General features: G+C 37.7%; 1 protein-coding gene across 11 annotated transcripts in view; it reads right to left on the reverse strand.

The window, feature by feature from the left end:
- Positions 1–16506, reverse strand: part of DLG2 (discs large MAGUK scaffold protein 2) — a 999036-nt gene that overhangs the window by 728226 nt on the left and 254304 nt on the right. Inside the window, exon 1 of one of the 11 annotated variants that reach the window (XM_027658559.1) lies at positions 10749–11285. The exons of 9 other annotated variants lie outside the window; for them this stretch is intronic. In XM_027658559.1, the coding sequence (XP_027514360.1) occupies positions 10749–10868 (120 nt within the window). In that variant the 5' untranslated portion in view covers positions 10869–11285. Of the gene's footprint in view, positions 1–10748; positions 11286–16506 lie in introns of those variants that run through there. One more of the 11 variants, XM_027658896.1, reaches the window with a different exon arrangement.

Consider the following 16506-nt stretch of genomic DNA (forward strand, 5'->3'; position numbering starts at 1 on the left):
ACTGTGGATGTACTATACAAATATTTGTTAATTATTTCTCAGAAAACATCCCCCTAAGATGCATTAGTGACTCTATTACTTATATCGTCATTTTTTGGTGAATCTGTGGCAGCAGCTAGGTCTTTCAGAATCACACCTACACTTCTAGGCTCATGTTCAGTCTTTCTTCTTCTTTCTACCCAAGTCTACCCTTGAGATAGCTATTCAGCTGGACAACTGTGTGTGTCTAATCTAGGGTGAGTTGAACCGGTATCTGATAGAATTCTAGAATGGTTTGGGTTGGAAGGATCCCTTAAAGATCATCTAGTTGCAACCGTCCTGCCAAGGGCAGGGACAGCTTCCGCTAGATCAGGTTACTCAAAGCCCCATCCAAACTGTCCTTGAATACTTCCAGGCATGGGGTATCCACAACTTCTCTAAGCAACGTGTTCCAGTACCTCACTACCCTCTGAGCAAAGAACTTCTTCCTAACATCTAATCTAAATCTCTCCTCTTTTAATTTAAAACCATTCCTCCTTGTTCTTGTTTATCTAGTTTTACTGGTTGATAGGGACCAAGCTCAGATGAAGATCCCCCTGCCTCAAACAAAAATACTCAATATTAAGTGCTCTCTCTCTTTTTTGTTTTTTTATGTCTTTGCAGCACCTGCCTACACTGCGAAAGCTTCACAGTGCTCAGAAAAGAACCAGACTCAAGTATGCAGCCCTTAATTTGTTCTTTCATAATTTTAAAGCAATGAAAATAAAATATAACAATTGAGCATCATTTAAATAATGGGCCAATCTACCAGCTGGGCAAGATGGAAACATGCTGCAAACAGCTCAGTTCAATTGCTCACTGCTTATTTTTTGTATATTAATTAAGTAATTTAGAAGCAAGAACCAAGACAAAAACAAAGGAAAACAAATTGGATGATCTCAGAGTCTCTCAAGCTCTTGCTCCTGCCTCATCTTGAGAGCACCTTGGCTGACCCTTCACAACAACTTGCTCCTCCTCCCCACATTTTAATGTCTTCCTTTTGTTACTTGCAAAAGGAAAGGAGAAAAAAAGATGCCTGACTAGTATTGAAAATCCCATCTTTTCTGCTTGGAAGGATGGGATTAATTTTACCAGATGGAATTGTCTGGAAGAGAGAGACCTACATCTCAGCTAGTCACCTAAGCCTTCTCTGGCAAATGGAGAGAAACTGGCACTTTCAGGACACAATTAATCTCATCCCCATGTAGATATTTAAACTAGGTCATATGAATCATGCCTTAGAAGAGACAATTCCTCTCTACTGACACAAAAGGGAGCCTGAAATCACTAGATATAGATGATTACATCTATATATTATATCTGAAGCTAAGTGAGGTGAATGCCACCTGAGCTCTTCAGATTTATTTATCTCTTTAGAGGCAAAATGCCTTATAATCAACTTTTGTTTACACACGTGGCTGGAAACCAGTACATGACCTTTGTGTCACCATTTTTAATAGCTCAAGCACCACAAGGGATGTATCATGTGATTCACAATAAAAGTAAGTTTTCACAAGAAATAAATAATATCTCCAAAGCACACTGTACAAAGAGTGTATGAAAGTACTGATCTTCAACACCTTCTCAGAAAGAATTCAGGTTCTTGACTTTACAAGTCATCTAGTAGAAGTGAAATCATCTTTCAAAATCTTAACATTTCCCTTTTCTAAAAGAACTATTCAGTACAATTTAATTTCTAATAAAATCATGTTTTATATAGTGTCTAGTCAGTCAGATGCTAATTGCCATCATAATAATCTAAAGATATAAGTGACATCAAAGAGCCTTGAGTACCCAGAAGCACACCTGCTGTTTTTCAGCCACTGGAAATGACGCAATAAAAGAAACCATCTCTTCGACTCAATCTTTGTTTAGCTCACAATTAATTCACTTTTCCGTTTTAACTGGGAGATCTCTATTTTATGAGAAGTTCAGCCTTCTTCCTGACTTTTCCTTACTGCTCAACTAGAGATGGATTTCTAAATAGGAACTTAAACAAGGACTAGGTTTAAAGAGCTAGCTATTTCTATTGTTCTAGTCATGGCCAACAAGCCAAGCACTTAGCATGGAGTTGCTGGTAAAATAGATATTAATTTCTGAAGGAAAGAAATACACATAATGCCAGGTCAATGATAAACAGATCCTGTCAAGGTAAATATCATCATATCTTTTTTCAGATGAGATTATAAATTTGGCTGTCACTGGTAAAAATATAGATATAATATGCTTAGACTTCTGTAAATTATTTAATGCAGCACTGCATAGCATTTTATTAGTAAAAAAATTGAAATTAAATGGATTAAAAAGTGTCTAACTGACGGGATTTAGGCAGTAACTACGAATGGGATGGTTGATCAGCTGTGTTCAGTGGGATCCTCAGGGACTGATCCTGGCCTTACGCTTTTCAAATGCTGAGCATTCCGTGAGGAAATTCAGTCACTTACTACTGCCCAGATTAATCAGTGACAGAATAAGGTATTGGGACAAATGATGCGGAAGAAGAAAGGTCACTGATACAGATCAATGTAATTTTTAACACAGACCACAATGAAGTCCTAACTCTGGGAATAAAGCAACTCTTCCTTATGAGCACTTTCCGGAAAGGTCCACTGGGAAGCAGATGGCAGTCTTACTGTCTATGGGGCTGAACGTGAATGCCCAGTGCAGCCATGTGGCTAAAGGGGCCAGCACAACCCTGGACATACACATGGCATCTTTTGTGGATGTCAGGACATTTACTAATTCTGCACAGGGCTGCAACTGCTTTGAAGTTCCATGCAACTGTGGCAGACACAGCTCAGGATTCCTGGTGTGAAACTGAGGAAAGCTCAAAGGCTGGTCATGAGAGGATGAGACCCGTGGCAATCATGCCTTGCAGTAAGAGATGCCAGGAGTTCAGTGTATTTACCTAATCAAAGAGATGATTAGATGATGCCTTGGCTGTAGCCCAGAGCTACTGATGGGGGCACAACCCTTTGCAGCATGATCCTCAGTCCAGAAGATTAGGAAGAGGCAAAAAAATGAAGAACACTCAAAAGCTGGAAGCTGAGATGAAATTAATTCAGACTAGAAATATGGCACACACCTCCAACAGACTAATTAACCCCTGGAATAATACATCTGTAAAGGTGTTAGAGGTTCTGCTCATCAGAAATTATTCAACAGAAACAGAATGTTTTTCTAAAAGGTAGGGCAGGTGTCAAGAGATGGATCCTTCCTCCAGCAGTTCATGGTAGTTTTACAGTCTGTGCTGACAGACTAGATTAATTGTGATTGTTCTGCCGCACTTGAATACGTGGCTACTTATTTTTGTTTGCAAATTAAAACTGAAGTTTTGAAAACAAATCTGGAGCAGGCTGAAAATCCTGTCCAAAATATTTTTAATATGTGTGAAGTATCTACAGTATCTGTCTTCATCTGTCCTGCAACTTGGATGAACATGTTATCTGAGTTTTCCTTTTCCAGTCAATCTTCCTTTTGAAAGATTTTAATGATCCTCTGTGCTATCAAAGCCAGGAAAGCCTTTCTAATTACTTCTCTGCAGAGATTTCTGTTTGAAATTTGAGAGGTTTGCTTCTTTGGTGGAAGTGAGACTGAAAAAAATTTGCTTTTATTGGACTCAGATTTTTTTTACTTGTCTTTTCAGAAGCCTGGAAGCTACTCAATTATCAGAAGAATTTATACTATTTCAAACACTTAGATCTGTAGGGAGATGCAAAGAGAAAAATCAGTCACCTCTTCCTCCTCCTCTGAGAAAACAGTGATTGCTATGCCTTTAATAATAGTTTTTTTCACTCAGTAACTTCTCTATTAGCCATTAATCCATAGCTATCATATTATTTTGGCATTTGAACACAGGTGGAATGCAGTACCTGCACTGAATGTGTTCCAAAGTTCATTTCTTCGGTGTGAGTCCACAAAAGAAAAAAAAAATAAATCAGTTCTTCTTTTGGAATCTTCTTTTGCATCTTTACTTCTAAAAGACACTTTCCTTGTCTCCAGCTGTCTGTAAGGATATCATGGAAGGAAAGGAGTGGGGGATTGCCCCTCTAAAAAGAGATATAAGCATTTCATACATTCATCCCATGCCAAAAACATGGGAACAAAATGTCTCAGCATGTCCAAAATACATATATACAACGAGTAGCAGTAGCATTAAGAGAGTACACACCTGTGAAGACCAGCCCTAGAAGACGCAACATGCCACTCAATCATACATTATCAAACTTAGCATGAACAAACAGGGCAGGAGAAACAGATGAAGATAGAAGTGAATGTAGATAGAAGACAACCATGAGAGATCTCTGGGTAGCCTTTAATTGTGGAAGCCTATTATCAACTCCATCCATCAGCAGTTACTGGTCTCCTGCACTTCTCCCCATCCAAGTGATAGGAGTCACAGAGTTTCCCAAAGGAAAAAACCTTACTTTTGCCTGGGTCTACTGCCATTTTGTAGGCAGCATTGTGATCAGGATTGTTGGTCTAATTTGTACACAATCTCATAAAAATCACACAAACACTGGCATCTTAAGCACATAGGGCAAGCCAATCAGCAGTGATTTAATGGTAGAGGATTTAACTTTTCACCATTTTTATGTAAACATAAAATTGTCACATATAGACATGATATTATATTCTAGTTACTTGCATATATTTAAACCCCAACAAATTTAAACATTTTTACAGTCCTAGATCTTTTTAATTCTCCTCTAATGAAAAGGACAATTATATATCTCTGACAATATTAGCTCATCAGATAGTCTCTAATGAGCCCACATTAAAATGGGGGACACAAAATAGGAATATATTTCTTGGTAGTGATATCTATCCAGAAATTTCTGAATGAAGAAATCAGTGCCCAGCTTCTGTACTTTCCAACCAGTATTTTTGTGACTAATTCTTCTAACTTTAGAAAAGTGCCCCTTATCCCCATAGAGTAATATTCATATTTGCTTAGTGTTCTTAAAGGAATCTTAGTAGTGGATTTAATTCCTTACATTGTGCTTGTCATTTTAGCATCTCTGTACCTATTCACATATTTATAATGGCCTTTAAGTGAACATTAGTTTAGGCTATAGGTTAAATATAGTCCCAGTCTTATCATACCTAGAAAACCAGAGCTGCTGTTGTGTTATTAATCCATTCTAATTACCACTTTCATTCATAAATTATTATGATTATGTATTGTAAATCAGCACTTGCATCTAGGTGGAGCGGTAAAGTATATACTTAGGTATTAAAAATGCTTATAAATCTGCTGAAGTTCCATTTCAAAAGTGGAAAAATCAATCTTCAAAATCCAAATAATTTACTTACTCAGACAGAACTATTGTTTGAACACTATCAAGCTGGATTCAGATTTCCTGATGAACTATTAACGTCAGTGGTGTGATTGCAAAAACTAGGCCATAAATGAGAACTTTAACTTTCTGCAAAGCATGATCATAGGGAGTACAGCAAGCTACCAAAAGAAAGAAATGCTGTGGTGTTATGTCACTGTAATTTTGAAACACCTTTCTCTGTAGAAGTTGGTCCAAGAGATAATTAACCCCTTTTTCTGCAATGAGTTATGCCTCCACTAAAATTCCATCTTATTTAGCAAAAGGAAGACAGCAATACAAACAGTTCAGCTGCTTTTATCTCTTGAAACTAGATCCCACAAGTGTTAAATAGATCCCTTAAAAAGTTCAAGATCTTGCTTATTTTATAGCCTTAGCAAACATTTTATAAACAGATGACAAGATCTATTACGGAAATGCAACTAGATATTCACAACCTATATAGTATTATCCTTTACCTTGTCCCCAAACCTCTTAGGCAAGAAATTCCACACCAACTTTTTGCTTTCTAGTACCAACCTACATTTTGCTTTAGTATCCTAAGGTAGCAGAGGGACTGTACTTTGACGTGCCACTTTTAGTTACGTCTATGCAGTTATGAGTAAAGTAAGTCAGAGTGTCAGACATAATCAGAACTACGAAAAATGAGTAAACACAAATAAAAATTACCCATGAATCTACTCTTAATTACATTAGGAAAAGTGAGAAACCAATCTTTCCCTCTTACTTCTTTTAAATAGGTACATCAAAGTAATTCATATGGCTTTTGAACTGTTCCTTACTTAATACAGAACTGCTAGATGATGGTGCATGATTGAACATTTAAAGGAAGAAAATATGCATAAGAAACCAAGGATCATGTTTGGAAGTCTGTGAGAGTTGAAAGTCCAAATCCTTTCTGCCTTCATCCCCCATTTGCAAAGAATATAATAAGACTACAGCAGGACACATTTTGGCAATACAGGCCCAAGTCTGAAAGATCCATAAGCTATTTTCTTTGGAAGACCAAACCAACTCTTGGTACAGGTGGCAAAATATATGATATATATGACTTAATTTTGCAATTGTATCATTAATATATACTGGCAGAGAGGAAGAATTACAGCTGTGTGCAAAATGTAGACAGAAATCAGAAGCTTGGTTGTCATGTGTGACATTTTACAGCTTTGAGCAATGAAACATTTTGTTGTTTGCTATTATGATTCCTCTGCCTTTATTGCTAATCCTTAATTTATGTGGCAATTGGAAACTTCTAGGTTAAAATATTTATTTTTATTTTTGAAATGCATGTGGAAAAAAAGAGGATGAACACAGAAAGTGAAAGTGTTTAAAGGATTCCAGCTCCCAACACCCTCCACAGGCCCTGGCCATACTTCATTCCTACCCCAACATGTCCTCTGTATCATCTGAGAGCCTCAAAAAGTGACAATACATAGGTAAAAATTTCAGTCATAAATCACTTCATGCTTACTGGTTGACACAGGTAGCATCTTTTAGCTGAAGTACAGGAGATACAAGGGATCATATTAGCTCAGTTGGTTAGAGCATGGTGCTAATAACACCACATTGTGGGTTTGATCCCTGTATGGGCCGTTCACTTAAAAGTACGACTCGATGATCCTTGTGGGTCCCTTCCAACTCAGAATATTCTATGATTCTATGATAGGTAGAAAAATTCTCTAACCAGAACAGTGACTCGAAGTTAGCAGTCATAACAAAGAAAAGCTCTTCATTAACCCATTGTTCAGGCAGGAGTTCACTTCTGTGAGGTTCCCAGTCTACCCACTAATATGAAGAAAGCCTTGAACTCCTGCTGAAGTAACTCTGAACCTCCTGAGAAATGTTTGGCACTTCAAAGGGTCTGGATCTGAATTCATAACATTCATTACATGAAGCCCTGATGACCCCAAAGCCAGTGCTGACTGTTGATGAGAAGATGCTTCAAGGTGAGAGAGCCCAGCATGCACATCTAGTCTCATGCTAAAGTACAAATGGAAGACATCAGCTCTGCTACTCAAATTCCCAGAAGAACCAGCAGTGCCCCTAGTAAGATTCTCAAACAGTCAGACAGAAACAGAAGCCCAGATTCATGCTGAAATCTGTCAGAACTACACGTAAGTTCATCGAGGCAAGGGGAAGGCAAAATTCCTGAAAACTTTTAAGAAAAGCCAGAGCCAATACATAAAAGTTTTTAAAGCTTAGCTCAGACTATGGAACCTAAATATTTGCAACGTTTCCCATAGTTTCACAAGAAATACAGCTTTTAGTTAGAGAATTTAAAATACTTGCCTAAACCAAGAACAGAAAGTTTTTAATGACAACTTCTAAAAAATCTCTTGTATATAAATAGAGACAGTATTTTCAATTAAAACAACAAACATTTGACACTAGGCAGCCCCCTGCCATAGTTAGCCTGTGCTCCTTAGACTTACTCATGCTGAAAATACAACAGTATATCTAACTACTGCATACAGCAGGAGTTCACTTTTTCAGGCACACTGCACATTTCCACAAGAGTACTTCTGGTTTTGGAGACACTGCTTTTAGATTTTAATTCCCTGACTTCTGTGGTCTCTTCCACTGTGGTACAAAATTATGCATACATGAGAGAGTAAGAAAGAGATAAGGCAAAAATATACCATTTTAATAACACTGCATCTAGTAAACAGGCAATAGTAATCAATAGTTACTCTTTTCTCCATTTTTTTTCCTTTAATTCAAAGTGTAGGTCCAGAGAAAGATATTTTGCTTTTAACTTCTCAGACATCTTTTCGCCTATTTTAACCACTGTTTTTGTTTCTGCTCAGGTAGGAAGAAATGAGCATCCACATTGGCAGGAACATGTACATGGTCAGTACTATTCTTTAGTTAGCTGTAAAAATAAGCTTTGATTAAGAATGAATGGTGTAGACCTCTTTTTCTTTAGATAAGTCTGCACATGCCAGCTAAGTTCACAATGGGCAGCCTCAGACAGACTGGCAACCAAGAAGTGAGAGTCTTACCTTAAACTTGGAAATTCTGCTTTCTCTAAATCCACAAAGTGCAGCTGCCATCAGAAACAGATCCAATTGCTTTTCTTTTGCATTTTCCAGGGCAAGCAGATCTATTTCCCATTACAGCATGTACTTATAGTTTTCTTCTATCTTATGACTTAAAGACTAAAATATTTCAGAACCACTGAGATCTTTCCACCCATAAAGGGAAAAAATGCAAAACTCAAAACAGATGTTTTATAATGTATTTAATTTATTTTAGCCACCCATAAATCTGTGGCTTATGTTAGTGTCAACCAAGTTAAAAGCAGTAGAGTTCTTCAGAGACACTATGCTACATATTATACAATGACCAGGCATAGGGAAAACCTTTCAATAAACTCCTATTTATTAAGCAAACTTCAACGTCAGAAAAGGAAAAAGGGTATTACTGAAGATGCAAGTACTGGTTCTGCCGTACTTGAGCAGTTCCTGGGGGATTTGCAAAGTTGTTATTGCTTTCTTACATTATCGTAGCCTAATGCAGAGCTTAGAAATTAGAAGATCAAAGTATACATTGAAAGTGTATGAGCTTGCTGAAATTAGAACTGGAGGTAACATCCTTACAACAATATAATGTAAATAAGAGATACTACATATCACACAATTACTCCAGAAATACTTAACAGTTGAAGAAGTTCCAACAAACTAAAACTATCTTATCTAAACTTGGATAGATAGTACTAGTCCCACATTTGGACTAGTACAAACCTCTCACTTTTTTCTGTGTCTATGAATGGGAATAAAGACATTTCAAAAGTTAAACCCATGAGACTCCTAGCAATTGGTGAGGTACTTACTGATAAATTATCTCATGGAAATTACAGTAAAAATAGTCATTGAAATTTCTCCTGTACCTTTTCTTATTTAAACTGAGAAATTGCACCTCAGCAACAGAAGACCTTCAGTACAGTACTGCAGGCTGGGGGACTAAATGAGCAAAAAAGAATGGTTGGTATCAAAACATTTCTATATTGACAATTTACTGCATAGAATGCAGGCAATATAAAATAGATATAATTTACTAACCTTCAAAACTACTACAGGAAAGCATAAGGAAAAGATAATGTATGCATTTTAGGAAGACAGAATGGCATTAAAGTTTTAATTTGTGGTTTTTGGCTTGTTATTCAAAGAATTCCTCCTCAGAAGTGGATCAGAATTACAAAAGTTAATGCGAGAGTAATAAGATGTGAAAGCTTAACAATTTAGTGCGGCAATCAGCAGTATAGACTTAGAGCATATACACAGGAACAGGCTCTTAGAATGCAAACTTTTAATGCAAAATACTTTTTTAATCAAACGGCAAAAAATATTTTGACCTAATAAATAAATATGAAGTTCATTATTAGCAAATCAAGTGCAAATACAGAAAACTCACTTTAATTCAAAGGCACGTTTAAAGCAGTTTGAAAGCAAAATGTCCTTTACAATTATTTTTCCAGGTAAAACTGTTCTAACTATGATTATCCATCATTTGCAATTGTTTTCCTTCCCAGACAGACACAGTCATTTGAACTTGGAAAAGCCAGAATGCCAAAAGTACCTCCCCAATATGTTGGCTAAGCACTGTAATTCATTTAAATTATGCAACTGGATTCCCACAGCTGGCCCACAGCTTGGCTGAGAGCTCATTCAATGCCAGTGAACCTGTCTGCTAATATTGTCCTACTTGCAAAGAAGGTAATATATCCAGCAACTTATATTGAAGTTCTGACACTAATTAACAGAGCAAGCAAATGTTGACATAAGTGACAAATGCTGGTTAATAGTTACTGTGAGACCGATGTAGCCAGCTGGCATTTTTCTGTAGCATTTTGCAGTAATAACCCTTTGTTTACTTCTTAGAACATTGCTTATAATTTGTTTTTATGCATTTTGGTTCAAGTTAGAAACAAATCAGCACAAAAAAATGACCCAGATAACAGCAGCAAGACCCCTCGTTTTCAGACAAGTAATCAACAAGAAAGCATGCAAGCAGCATCCCTGGGAGGATGCATGGGGGACTCGAGTATAGGAATTCTTATCCTATATAAAGCTATGTAGCCTTGCACAAACAGCCTTTGGCATCTTGTTTCTGGCCTACCTGGACAGTAGCAAAATATGTTTATCAGATCATACAAGCCCAGAACCTGAACTGCAAGCAGTTAAAAACTGAAGGTCACTAAACTGTAAAATCCAAACATGCTTCTATGCTTTAGCCACCCAGAGAATGATAAAACAAAGCCTCTACAACCACCTGTAATAATATGCCTGTTCAGCCAGCAATTCCAAAGTACTCAGCAACACAAGGTAGACATTTTCTGCAGCTGGTTTTACATGTACATTCCTGCCAAATTGTTGTCTCGTCCCCTCTTACCTTCACATTAGTCCGGAGTGCACAGTAACATGCAAAAAACATTGCAGTAAACAAGGAGCATATGGACCAGTATTCAGCGTCTCTGCTCTGCACAAACGGTACACACACGATCCCGAGCATGTGCTACTAAGGAGCATCCGTTCCCTCTGTCAGTTTGAAAATGCATTGATCTCTGTTTTCTGACTACAAAAAGACATGTCTTGAAGGCACTGAGTGAAAGCTACATATGTCTTCAGCTACTATTTATAGAAATATGCCCGGTAATTTCAATTAGCAGAGAATTCAGCATCTGCAACTTGGACCTCTGTTGCTTTTCCTTCCAGTATTTTAAATTCAGGGGGAAAAAGGAGGGGGAACTCACCCAGAGGGGAAAGGTGAGGAATTAAAACGTAAGCAGACAGTTACTTATATTTCCCCCTGGCTTTGATGTTTGCCTATTCAATATTTTACAAACGCTATACACAGAAAAATGAAGAAAGGTTTCTCTTCCAAGTCTCAAATTTACTGTAGATTCTGCACTGCTTCTGTCTGCTCTTGTTAAAGATGCAGCAACCCTTTTAACAAAGACAACGTCATCAATCATGACAGATTCAACATGTTCTACTTACAAATACAGTCTCTGATTAAGGACAATGGCTGGGGCTTATTAACGTTTCCTCAAATGCAAGTTCAGTCCCCTGTGCTAATCTATTTTTAAATAAGAAGTCCCACCTACTCCTTCACTCTCATTTAATAAAAATGCAGTGGACTAGTTCTAAAGATCCTGAATTGCATTCTGCTCCCAGCTCAGGCACTGGACACTGCTTTCAAACTGTTCTCTTGTTTGTTGGGATTAGAAACACAGAGAAAAATTAAAATGAAAGCAGAAAAATCCTGGAAGAAGTCTATGCACTCACATTCGTAACTATATATTCTGAATTCAAAATGCTCAAATATCTTCCAGAAGGAAGGAACTCAGAACCTAGCCAGAAGGCAAAGCTTTTATTCACAAGCACAAAAATAAAATCAAACCACTTCTCTCACTCCTGTCAACCGCTGGGATGCTGCAAATTAACTGATTGTTTACTAGGCTGCAGGAATGCAAAGTCAAAGACTCAACTCTTTGTTTATAGCACCGGAAACCACTGATATTAGTACTGAACTATGAAGCAATCTTCAGGAATAAAACCAGAAACGAGCCTTTTTTTTTTTTTTTTTTTTTTTTCCCACTGCAGCAGATACTGTGGGAGGCAAAGAGTGGAAGAGGCTTTACTACCTCCTTCTCTATCAGCACAGAGCAATTTGTGTAGGATAAGCACAACTTAACAGAAATATCTGCAGTGACTTTAAGGATTTCTTTAAATGCTTTATGTAAACTCCCTTAGAAATCTGCAGAAACAATGAAGTCCTATCCAAGTCAGTGGGTATCTTTCTGTGGGCAGTGGGGTGAAGAAGCTTAAACAGAAGGACGTGCATTTAAAGATGAATAAGGGGGAGGGGAAAAGACGGCAAGATTTTTTCCGACATCCTCCTAAAGACAAGCTCTCAAAAACTGTCGTCAACTCCAAGAGAACAGCTATTTTTAGCCTGTCATTGTTTGTGCCTTTTTTTAGGAACGAAAAAGGCAGTCATGTTTAAAGCTAGATATTGCTCTACAACGTAGCTTAAGACAGCTACTTAATTTGATCCCCAGCTCCATCTGTCATACAAATTAAATAATTTGTATTTAATTTGGCACAAAAAATAATTTCCACAACAAAAGAGATGAACCCTGCTTTTAAATCTAATTCTCCCATTTTTGTTAGTAATGAAACAAGGGTCTAGATGCCATCATAAAGCTGGAATATCCCAAACTTATGAAGGTTCAGACTTTGTCTGCAGCAATATCTATAAGATAAGCTAAAACATATTAATGGGTTGCTCAGCAAAAGCATGGGAGAATTAATTGATGCATTTTTCTGTTACTCTTCAAGTGAACAGAAAGTGAAAGGAATCATGGTTTATTTTGCAGTACGGTACATTAACAATTAAAATTAAGTGTCTTAGTCATTGAAAAAATATCAGATCTTGGAGAATTCTGATCCACCAGAGAAATGCAATTCAAAAAGCAAAGATGAAAAGATGCACAGTCCTGAAAAGTGAGGCAAGGCTCAGGAAAGCATGTAGTTGCATATGAGAATCAAATTCAAGCTTCCTTTCTGCCAAAGGAATTGCACAAGGTTTCAGTCAGCAAAGTCTTTGAAACAACATTCTTCTTCCCAATCATAAAAAAGTTAATGGTTTTGGGTTTAGGCGAACTAACTCAGCATGAGGAAAATCCCATTAAAAGACATCAGGGCTGAGAAACGATACGATTCCTGAATGATCGCCTGGATAAAAATACTTCAGACTCATTTAGGAAAACAAGAAGTAACTCAGAAGAAACTCCCATGACTCCTGAGCATCTAGGAGAAAAAGTTACCTAGAAATTACAGACTGACCCTTATAATACTGTAAGTATTATGAACCCTCATGGTAATTATGAACCCCCACTGTAAGTATTATGAAAAAGAAAGAAAAGAGAAAAGAAAGAAAAAAAAGGGAAGAGACATCCTCATCCATATGGCAGTTGCCTCCTATAATAACTGTGGGGAATCTGAAAATTTGCTGGAAAATTGAGACCTATGCACCACCAGTAAGGTATTTGCTAGCAGACCAACCTAACACATTTATCAGGGGCTACTTCAGGTAATCTACACAAGCAGATCCCTGCAGGGCTTGTTCACCTCTGCCAAGACACTTTTTATTGCAGCAGCCTAATTGTTAAAGATAGCATTCTCATAAAAGGCATACAATCTTTTTATGATGACTAACAGGTACTCAAGAGCATCACATTTACAAAGACTGTAATATTTACAGTCAAAGACAGATAGTTGATAAGAATGAGGGGGAAAAAGCCTTGTCCGAGTCTGCCAGACATGCCAAAAACAGCATAACATTTGAGGTGCTCAGGGCCTCTTTAAACAGGAGACCATAAGGAAAAACCCCAGAGATGAAAAAAGTTACTCCATTAAAAAAGGAAAAAAAAAGTTAAACACAAAATCAGTAGAGAGACAGTAGTCCAAAGCAGCTGTACTACAGACTCTCTTTAAAAACTTATGATCTGAATATTCTTAGATGACAGAAAATAGAGCCACTACCTTGAGCTGTGAAATTTCATTGTTACTTTGTGCTCCTGTGCCCTCAGAAGGGCAAAAGGGAGCACTTGGAAGGAAATCCTGGTTGTCTGCACAGGTTCAAAGAGAGCAGAGGGAACATGCTACTCTGGAAGTCTTTGATTTCATGAGAGCCCAAGGCCAATCGGCTTCAGAGGAGCAAGGAAAGGACAGCGCTTTGCAGCATATGCCCAGAAGAAGAGCAACAGGACCTAGTAGCATAATAGTAGTAATAGGAGTAGTACTAGTAGTAAAAATGCCCTATTGCCATTGTATCCTGAAGCTGTGGTTGAGATTGCCACTATGCCATGCATAAAGTAGACAGTATCATAGAATCATAGAATGATTTGGGTTGGAAGGGATCTTAAACATCATATAGTTCCAACTCCCATGCCAGGGTGGGGATGCCATCTACTAGACCAGGTTGCCCAGAACCCCATCTGACCTGGTCATGAACACTGCGAGGGATGGGGCAACCACTACTTCTCTGGGGGAAACACCAAAACCATACTACAGAATAATATTTTCATCCTCAGTTGCCTAAGTATTTTTGAGGTTTTTTGGTTTTTGTTAGTTTTTTTTTTTCCCCAGGCATGATGGTGATATTTTAAAGGAGAGTAACAATAAAAGCAATAGACTAAAAATGCAGTAATGAAAGCAACACTCTTCAGTGTGTGCTCTATGACAGTGCAATGTGCCCCACTTTACTTAAGCAGCACGTTGGTGGTTAAACACAGTAAGTTGTCTTAAAAAGACTCGCTGCAATGAGAGAGATTTTGTGATCACCCTCTGATGATCACAAAGAAAGCAAAGATTAGGTAAAAAAACCCAGAAAATAGAGAGGGAAAGGTTTGCTCTCTCAGTGATGGAGGGAGAAATGACACTCCTGTCCTCCAAAAGAGAGGAGAGCAGGTGTCTGCAGGAGATTGGGTATAATGGCAGAGGTTTGCAAAGCTATTTGTAGGGTCTGGCTATGCAACATTTATTAGCATCAACACTGATAATCCGCGCCACTGACTTTCAGTAGCCAGGGGTGTAATTCTCCCTCTTTTCCCAGTGATGCTGGAGGTACTGGCTTGTGCAATCATGGCACTATGGCTACAGTCATGCTCCATCACTCCCTGTCTTTGCACACTGCAGTGATAGAGTCTATAGAGCACACTAGTCCTACCTTGCCTAAATGACTATGTTTTCAGCACAAGAGCTATAAACTGCAGTGATTTTACTCTTTTACCCATTTATAAGACCTTAAACTGTCATAAGAAATGTTATTTTCCAGAGCTACAAGAAATTCATTACTCTGAAGATATCCACACTGCAGGGTGGGATATTGAAAGAAGTGTTGATATGAACTACAGGTCTGGGGTACCATAGTCTACAATTTCTAGATAGTAAATGCTGACTACAAAGAGTGGATTGAATCTATGGGGTACCTGGAAACAACTGCAGAAAGAAGAACGTGGAACAAAGCCACAGCTGGGAAGAAGGCTTTCTTAGGCTGTCCACTACAGCAAAGCCTAGTAAATCATAACAGACAAAGGAACTACATCAGCAGCTTGAGCTCAGAAAACCTCAACATTTTCAGAAAAAGGCTGAATATCTATTCAGAAACCTATTTACAAACTCTCATCTCCAGTACTGTAAACAGCTCTCTGCCATCCTGGCAGTCTGATGTATAAACTGCTGTGTCAAATATTCTTTCTCAATTCCAGGCCAGTAAACACCAAAGACCTTGCCCTGGTCTGATTTAACTTAAGCCACAGTTTTTCCTGAAAACTTTCTGTTCCCTTTTTCCTGCACAATCTTGTTAATACATTTGTCTGATTTTTGAGCATTTAACACTTTTCCTCCTAAAGTCCCAACTCTCTGCTTACTGTCCTATGTGGTTGCACAGAGGAAGGTTTTGATCAGATATATAACAAAAACATATAATTTACTTAGAAAATAATTCCTTCTCAAGATTAAAATTAATACATATTTTATAAACCAGGCTTTGAAATTAGTATCTCAAAACAGCCATAAAACCATTTATAATAAGCAATTTTAAAACATAAATAAATAAAGGCCAAACAAAAAATAAAAAAATTAGTGAACAATAGCCTAATCCTCTGTGTCTTTTCTATGACTGTGAATTTCTCAGGAAAAGCTTCCTCATTGTTCATGATGACCGTAAAACAAAATACTGCAAAACTAGGAACAGAGGCACAATAAAAAGGAATTTGATTAAGTTTCACCTTGAGTTACTCAAAACCTCATTTTTCCTCTCCTGTACCTGTAACCCATGGATCAAGTTTATTTTATACCTCATCCTATCTGACTGATGGAGCAGACATAACCCCTTTAATGCCTCAGTTGAGAAACCCAGGATGCAAAGATTTTTTTGGCTCTGAAGATCCACAGTTGAATTTCCTGGATTTCACTCAAATTGATTACTAACAGGTCTCCATAATGCGTTCCATTTTGTGACTATGAGAGGACAGCTGCCATTCTTCTCATAATAACTCCTCCAAAAAGGTATTTCCATTCACTGTCATATTAAAGGCCATAGCAACCTGAAACCCCAGCAGATTATCTAGGCTGTTTTT

This window comes from Corapipo altera, unplaced genomic scaffold, assembly GCF_003945725.1.
Source record: "Corapipo altera isolate COAL_440 unplaced genomic scaffold, ASM394572v1 0, whole genome shotgun sequence".
Lineage (NCBI taxonomy): Eukaryota > Metazoa > Chordata > Aves > Passeriformes > Pipridae > Corapipo > Corapipo altera.